At 51.9% G+C, this 8,167-nt stretch overlaps 1 protein-coding gene across 1 annotated transcript; it reads right to left on the reverse strand.

The window, feature by feature from the left end:
* Positions 1 to 2,199: 2,199 nt before the first annotated feature.
* Positions 2,200 to 6,013, reverse strand: B9D1 (B9 domain containing 1). The gene is made up of 7 exons (XM_061992816.1): positions 5,914 to 6,013; positions 5,369 to 5,437; positions 5,155 to 5,266; positions 4,989 to 5,085; positions 4,478 to 4,540; positions 2,761 to 2,828; positions 2,200 to 2,576 (listed from the first exon to the last, which is right to left on the reverse strand). Exons 1-7 carry the CDS (start codon positions 5,977 to 5,979, stop codon positions 2,431 to 2,433), a joined length of 621 nt encoding a protein of 206 aa, XP_061848800.1. The 5' UTR covers positions 5,980 to 6,013; the 3' UTR covers positions 2,200 to 2,430.
* Between the last annotated feature and the right edge of the window lie 2,154 nt (positions 6,014 to 8,167).

Below are 8,167 nucleotides of genomic sequence, written 5' to 3' on the forward strand. Positions count from 1 at the left end.
GCCTGAGCACCAAAGACTTAAACCAGCCACAGCTCCCAGCAAAAGGAGGGTGTTTATCAGGGAGATCAGCAGTTGCCTCTCACAACAAAGGAACGGCACTGACCTAGGGAAACCCTTAACTGAAAACATCCCCCCCACACCTGCCCTTGTGTCAGGAGCAAACAGCATCAGACCAAAAGCTCCCTCAGTGAAGCACCCACAAAGCTAAACATATTTTTAAGGCCTCAAAGAAGGTGCATGGGTTCTTCACAAATATACTCAAGACCCTGAGGAGCGAAAGAAAAGCCCAAACAGCCCCAATACTGCAGGTATCAGTGTATCTGCTCACAGCTGGGTATCTTAAATACTGTTTAATGGACTCTGGGGGTTTTTTCAACCTCCTTGCTTTGCACTGTTTTCTTTTCTCCTTCCTTCCGAGGGTCCCTGCAGCCTGGCTGTGGATGGTGAAGCTGTGCAAGCACACAACACGTGTCAGGTTTGATCAGGCTCAGTGCAGTAAAGCATCCAACCAGCCGTTAGAAATGGGAGCGATTCAGGAGGTCAGTCGTCCCACTGCGGTCCCCACTGCAGAGCTGCCTGTGAATTAACTCACTGTGTTCCTGTGGGCACAAAGGTTGGGATTTATCTGGCTCTAACGGGTTTCTCAGGATGAGAAGCTCCGCTGGGCAGCTTTGCACTAATTGGAACGGAGCACATAACTGCTCAAGGGGAAAAAGAGCTTTAAGTGGTAGTACAGCAGTAGGTTTAATGTTTGCCTTTCAAGTATTTCAAGCACAGATACTTATCCTGCTACTGTAGCTAGCTGCTTCCCAAATACTTCTGAAAAGGAAACAGCTCCTTGCCTCCCCTCTGAGCCAACAGGAAATACTTATTAATGTGGATTCCAAAGTGACTTGGTTCAGAGATTACAACAGTTGCCAAAACAACTGGTGGAGGCGCTTGCTGGAAGGGTAAAACCAACAAGAAGAAGATAGGGAAAGAGCTAAGAGATGAAAAATCATCTGTAACGGTGTTTTGAAAAGTATTTTAAACAGTATAAGAGATGCTAATGCTCGCAGCAAAACTGCAGTGATCACATTATCTTGTCAGAAGGTGTATTTATTCAGTCGCAGGGCTCCGCGTGAAATAACCACGTGCCTGGATGCTGCAGTCAGCACGTGGCTGGGGGCTCTGCAGCTCAGCACCCTGCCTTGCTGCTTGGATTTCTGCAGCGTTGGGGTCTTGGCCCTTCACTTCCAGGGTGCTGTCCTGTTAAGCCATTCTCAGTGTCACCTCTAGGTCGGTGCAGTCAAACACAAGAGATTACATGCCCAATGACTAAGCAGTTAGTCATTCCCTTGTAGCATCCATCCTTTCTCTTTTGTACCTGTAAGAATAGCAGATTGTGGAGGATTTGGGACTTGGAAACATCCCTTTTGGCACCAACAACTGCAAACCCCTAGTAGCAGAGAAACATCTATTTAGATCACAGGGCTGGTTCAGCCTAGAAGAGCACTGGCATTAGCACAGAGCAGGAGGCACTGAAAGACCATGGTGAGACACGAGGAGCAGCTCTGCAGCCAGGCAGAGAAGCCACAGTGTGTTTCTGTGTGATGCAGAAGCTGGAGGCACCTTCTGAAGGGAGGAGCAGGTCCTCTCTGCTTCTCCCCGCTCTCCTGTGCAGTGCAGCTCCTCTGGTACCTGAGCTGGAGGTAAATGCTGCCTCTGGCTGCAGGCACAGCTGGCTTACTGAGACTCCACTTCCTTTGCAGAGCCTGAAGTCTATTTTTTGGTCAATATCTGTGTTTCAAATGCACTTTGTTCTTCCAGAAGTTGAAACCAGGCAGCAGGGATGTGTTAGTGCCATGGTCTCTCCATCTCCTCTAAAATGAACTGCTGTCCTTCTATTTTTTCTTCCTGAAACTTGATGCAGGAAGAGTCATCATCATCATCTACATGCAGAGCCCAGGCTGCTCCCCTGAAAAATGGGAGGAGCTTTGTTTCTGCAGTGCCTGAGCTGTTTGAGTTGCTGGCACAGACTCTAAAGGATGAGGAGGGATTACAAACTGCTGTTGCCTTTGCAGGGGGTGTCACTCCAGTGTCTCCCTTTTTTGGATGGTGCAATCACTCCAATTTCCCATTTTTACCCCCAAAAATCCTATTAGTAGAAAGAAGTGAGTGTGCAATGATGTTTGAATGACAGGAACTCTGCTACAGCTCTGCTTTCCTATCCTTTAAGTATATAAAGAGTGTACAAAAGGCTTGTTAATACAAATATTTTGTTACAGGTCTAGACATTATCTGAGTTTACATAATACTTCCACCTGTAGGCTTACAGAAAGGATTGTCCTCGGGTGATGATTCCAAAGGGTTTGTGTTTCTTTCTTTCGCCACAAAAAGCTCCCAAGTGCTGAGCTTCTCTGTGAGCTTTTGCAGATCTCATGCCTGAGTTCAGTAGTTGTGGAACCCTTCTGTAAGAGGCCCCAGAGAAGAGCTCTGCATGTCCTGTGGGCTCACAGCATAGCCCAGCTTCTTCATGTCTTTGGTCGCTACGTTGAAGGAAATGGTGACGAAGCCTTGAGATCGCACCCTCGTTACTACAAGAAAGGTCAATAAAACTGGGTAAGAGAGGTTTTTGAATAGTTAACTCCTCCCCTAGCCAGGAAGGACTGTTCCCAGCAGGAACAACTGGTCTTTTTTTATCCATAGGACAGGGATGGCCAAGCTGTGGCCTGCTGTTGTTCAAGGGCTGCAGGCAGGAGCTCCCAGGGCCTCACTCACCTTCTCTTCCTTCTCCCTGTGCCACCACTCTGGGGTCTGTGAATTCTGGACGTCTCCCAGTGAACCAGCTTGGAAAAGAAAATTGAAAATAATTAACTGGATACCTTGGCTCATGTGTGGATTTGATCCACTTCATTATATGCACGTTAAAAAAAGAAGCAGGGGGGATTTAATCATAGAATCATTGAAGTTTTGGTTGGAAAAGTCCTTTAAACTCATGGAGCCCAACCCCTCCCCTCACCCTGCCAAGCCCAGCACTAACACATGTCCCTCAGCACCTCAGCTACACGGCTTTGCAATATCTCCAGGGATGGGGACTCCACCACCTCCCTGGGCAGCCTGGGACAGTGTCCAACAACCCTCTCAGTAAAGAAGTTTTTCCTAATATCCAGTCTAAAACTCCACCCTTTGTTTGCTAGTCTCTGAGATTCCCAGATTTTGTTTGCACTAGAAACTGTTGAAGACTCATTCACCTCGTTGCTGATCTACTATGATCAGAGGTAAGTTTTGTCTCTCTAAGGAAAAAAACCAAACCAATTTCATACATATTAGGTTAAATCCAAGTTATTTCTGGGATAGACAAAATCTTACTATGGCAGAGATGTTTTTGAAACTGATTCTGCTTGTGACTACCCAGAGTAACAGAGGTTTGAATACACCAGAGGCTCACAGTAAAGCAGTTTTTCCTTATGTTTAAATGGAACTTTTTGGGTAATAGAAAGAAGCTGGAACACAAAAACTTCCATTTAAACATAAGAAAAAACTATTTTACTGTTCAGGTGAGGGCGCCCTGGCACAGGCTGCCCAGGGAGGCTCCTTCTCTGGAGGTTTCCAGACCCACCTGGACATGTTCCTGTGTGACCCGATCTAGGTGAACCTGCTTTAGTAGGGGGGGTGGACTGGATGATCTCTAAAGGTCCCTTCCAACCCCCACCATTCTATGGTAATATGAAAGTATACAAATTAGAGTGTAGATTCTACAGCAAGGGAAGAAAAAGCCAAGAGAAGAAGCAGAGAGAAGTAAATCAGTTGAATCCTGACTGCCAGGAACTGAGATTCCCTTTCTGACTCTGAGCCAAAGTGCCCAAGTACCACAGGGCTGGCTCTGGTACAGGCAAGCCACAGCCCAACAAGCAGCTCAAAGATCACTAGAAATGTCCTTAATACAATGGAAGGGAAACACCTGAACCTGTGCACACCCTGTGCTGCTGTGTGTAGATGCTGCTTCAGAAGGGATGTATGTGTCTGAACAAGACAGCTTACAGCACACACATTCCAGGTGGAAGAAAAGGTGGAACTGGGAATGGTTCTGCCATGTTCTGCCTTTCTTCCCACGTTGCTTTTAATGTGACTATCATGCAAGAAAAGCCCCTAGCAATGGTAAGATTTAGGGACAGACTGCAGCACACCTCCTTAGAGTCCCCTGACAACTGACATGCTCAGTAAAATTATCTGAGTAGTGCAGGTTGGATCTCTGGGAGGAATCACCCCGTGGAACGTGGAGCTGCTGCTCAGGCCAAGAGCTTGGTGAAGCTCATAGTTAACATGTTTTAAGAAAGCTCTTCAAAAGACCTAGACACCTAAAACTATGATTTTTACCTACAGAAGTCAAAACTATCTGGTGATGATACAAAGTTTTCACATGTATGCACCAGTGAGTTCCTGGATGTACCTTTGTGATTGAGAACATGGAGGAAAAAAAGTCTTTAACGATTACCTTGTAAACTTCTGCAGCAAAGATGTGGACTCTGGAACAAACATAGGGATGGTTCTTGTGTGCCTGAAACAAACATGAGATGCACAGAAGTGGATTGATTCAAACAGCGCTGGCAGGACTCCTTATGTTTATGAAGTTGCCAGAATTTCAGGCACCTCAGACCCCCAAACATCTCAAGGTAGAATACTTTCCCTTCCACAAAGAAAGGGTTTGTTCACAGAGGAAGAGCGTGTCCTCCTCCATTTCCAGGGCAAGGAATGAAAGCTTTGCAGGTGATGAGAGTGATGGGGGAGAGGTAAGTGCTGTGCTTCATAGTTGGGCTTCCTACATGCCAGTCTGGACCTTAAGGTTGTCTACAGGATTAGCAAAAATGATTTGGTAACCAGGGCTGCTGTTAGAAAATCCATGTTCTTTGTATGAAATGGATAAGACACAATAAGGAGATATGGGAACATTTTTGCTTCTAAACCAAAAGATTATTTCAGTCCTGAAAGCCAGGTTGTCACCTCACCTTCCAGGCACGAAGGGAACATGCACAGCTCCGTAACCCCTGACCACATCGTTTCCAAAGAAGTCGGGTCCATAGACACTCAGCACGATCTGTGGCCCTGCAAAGGAGGCGCGTGTGAGGGGAGGGCTCTGCTCTGCGCCTGCACCCCACCACCCCTGGCACTCACAGCCCGACGGGTTCGTGCTCTTGAAGGTGATGTCGATGGGGAAGTTCCAGACGAGCGTGGTGGGTGCGACGTCGCTCGTGGAGGTGATCTGGGAGATGCCCTCCTCCAGGCCCTGCGGGGAGCGTGGTGTGGGCCAGGGGCCTGCACCAAACCCCTCACACAGGTGCTGCCTGGACAGCAGGACGGGGTTTAGGGGTGCACAATGGCATCTTACCGCTGTGGGAACCCAGTCTTGGCCATAGACAAAGCAGAACTTGCAGTAGAGGTCATCGAATCCAGGGAACTGTGGGGGAGAGGGGCTGTGTCAGTAGGGAATTACTGGGACCAAGGGCAGCGCTATGCTTGTTTGCTTTGGTGTGTTCTAACAGAGGCACTCAGGTGACTCGGCTCCAGTCAGTCTGTGCAGGGCACTGTGAGTACATAAGTATACATCATATATAGGCAACATCTACACAGGAGTATGTATGCATAGAGTCCAACCTTTCCTCCAATCCAACCCCTCCCCTCACCCTGCCAAGCCCACCCCTAACCACGTCCCTCAGCACCTCAGCTACAGGGCTTCGCGGTATCTCCAGGAACGGGGACTCCACCACTGCCGGTGCAGCCGGGCGCAGGGAACCGACCCGCGCGGCTCGGGTCGGGGCTGGGGCGTGAGGGGTGTCTCAGGCCCAGCCCAGCCCCTGGCACAGCGGCAGCGCCGGGGCCGCGCCGGCAAGGCCCGGGACGCGGCTCCCCTCCGCGCCGGCACCCCGCGCTCACCTGCCCGCTCTCGATCTGCCCGCTGACCGCCAGCAGGAAGACGCTGGGGCTTCCGGCGGCCGCCATGGCGCCGGGCGCCGCCCGAGCCCCGCCGCGGGCCGCGCTCCGCCCGTTGCCGCGGAGACGGACGGCGCGGCGGCGGGGACACGCTTCCTCGGCGGGCGGGCGGGCGGAGCTTCGCGGGGCGGAGCGCCCCGAAACACGAGCGGATCGCCCCACGGGGCGCTCAGCCCCGCTCCCTCCCCGGCCAGCCGGACCCCGCTGCGGGCCCTGCCGCTCCCCGCCCCGCGGCCCGGCCGCCCCGCCAGGCCCGGTGCCCCCCGGCTGCTCCCCCTGGCTATTCTTCTCCCACTTTGACCTTTCTGTGTTTCCTTGCTTTGGTTCGTTTTTTAACAGCAGCCTGTATGAAGCACAGTAAAGCACATAAAGCTCCGTTCAGAGCCCAGCCGCGGCTCTGGGGCTCCCTCGGCAGCCGGCACGGGAAGGCACGGCCACTAGATGTTGCTGCTGGCCGGGCCGAAGCGGCTCTGCCCGCTCCCAGGCGAGGGTGGGAGCCACGGGCAGGTTGAGACTGGAGATGGGGAAGAACTTCACCGAGAGGGTTGTTGGACACTGTCCCAGGCTGCCCGGGGAGGTGGTGGAGTCCCCATCCCTGGAGACGTTGCAAAGCCGTGTAGCTGAGGTGCTGAGGGACTTGGGTTAGTGCTGGGCTTGGCAGGGTGAGGAGAGGGGTTGGACTCCATGAGCTTAAAGGTGTTCTCCAACTGAAATGATTCCGTGGTTCTGTGTTTGGGATCGGTGGGAAACAGTGCATTTGGAGGGCTTTTGAAGGTCACCACTGTGATGGGGGAGGGAGAGGCTGGCGGGGTTGTCAGCTTGTGGCGCCGAGCTGGTTGTTGCCCCGTTCTGGGGTGAGCTGTGCCTCGGTGACAGCCTTGGCAAGATGTGGCCCCTCATACCGCGTGAAGGCGAGGGAATGGGAGCGTGCTGCTTTCATTAACTTGCCCTAATTAAAAGGAAGGGGTGAATTTTGTGTGTAAGGAAGGCAGACAAATGTGCTGAGGTGAAACCGCTGAAACCCGCTGACCGGGCCCTCCGGTTTGCCCACGGCGGCCGCGACGTGCCGGTGCTGTGTCCGCGGGCCTGCCGCTGGTCACGCCGCGAAGCTTCCCGGCCCACATGCACGCTGGCACAGCGGTAGCTCAGCCCTTCACCTCCTTCCTGCGTCCCCGGCGTGCTCCCCTTGCTGGGAGCGATCCGGGGGCATTTGACCGCCACCAGACCCCCTGGGCCGAGACGGGAAGGATGAAAAGCCCTGCCTCAGAGTCTTTTTGGGCTTCCCCTGCTCTAGTTGTGACTGTTCACGCGTGGGCTGAGCAGAGGCACTGCTGGGACAGCACCTCAGTCCTTGTCCTCGTCCACTTGCTCGGTTTCACCTCCCTCCTGGCAGACCTGGTGGAGGTGGCTGCCATTTGGCTCTCGGCAGTGCCACAGCGGGTTGTTCATGCAGGTATCACACAAGGCAGAGGGATCCCCCCCAAAAAACAGCTGTGCCTGTCAAAAGGGGTGGTGTGGTTTATTTTAGACTGAAAGCAAGCTGCCATCCCACTTCATGCAGGAAAACACCTCCCACGTTCCAACAGGCGTATTCTCTGTCGCTACCTTGACTCGATCTTTCAGGTTTTATTTGAAGTTGATTATTTTTTTAATATTCAGCGATCAAATGTGGCCAAGAGAAGGATGAGAGAAAAGCAGGAGGGATGGGAGGGAACGGCTGAAACTTCATCCTTTCCCCCTGCCCCTCAGAAACACTTTAGAGAAAATAATTCATTTGAACTGAAAATTGTGGGGAGGGGAAATAAAGCAGTTCTCAGCCAGCTGTCCGACGCAGCTAGAGAGGCTGTTCAATTAACACTTTCCTTGGCTACCAGCTTCCACAGCCAGCCAGCCGAGAGCCAATCCGAGGATTTCTCTCTTGCCTGGCAAGTGATACACAGCTGCTGGAGGAGTTAATATCAGCGCTGGGAGCCCTTCCCCATGGCAGAGAGAGGGCAGCAGGGTTATTCAACAGCTCTGAGTCATCTGTACCTGCTTGTGGAGGGACTCTGTCCCCCCCCTGGCCTAACGAGGGAGGCCTTTTTTCTCTCCTCCCTTGCATGCCAGCCTTGTTCTAATTGCCTGCGTTTGTAATCTTTGTGAGCAGAATGAAATCCCAACCGAAGAGGCCTTTTTGAGCTTGTTTTTTTTAAAAACA

This window comes from Colius striatus, chromosome 3 (assembly GCF_028858725.1).
Source record: "Colius striatus isolate bColStr4 chromosome 3, bColStr4.1.hap1, whole genome shotgun sequence".
In the NCBI taxonomy this organism is placed as follows: Eukaryota; Metazoa; Chordata; class Aves; order Coliiformes; family Coliidae; genus Colius; species Colius striatus.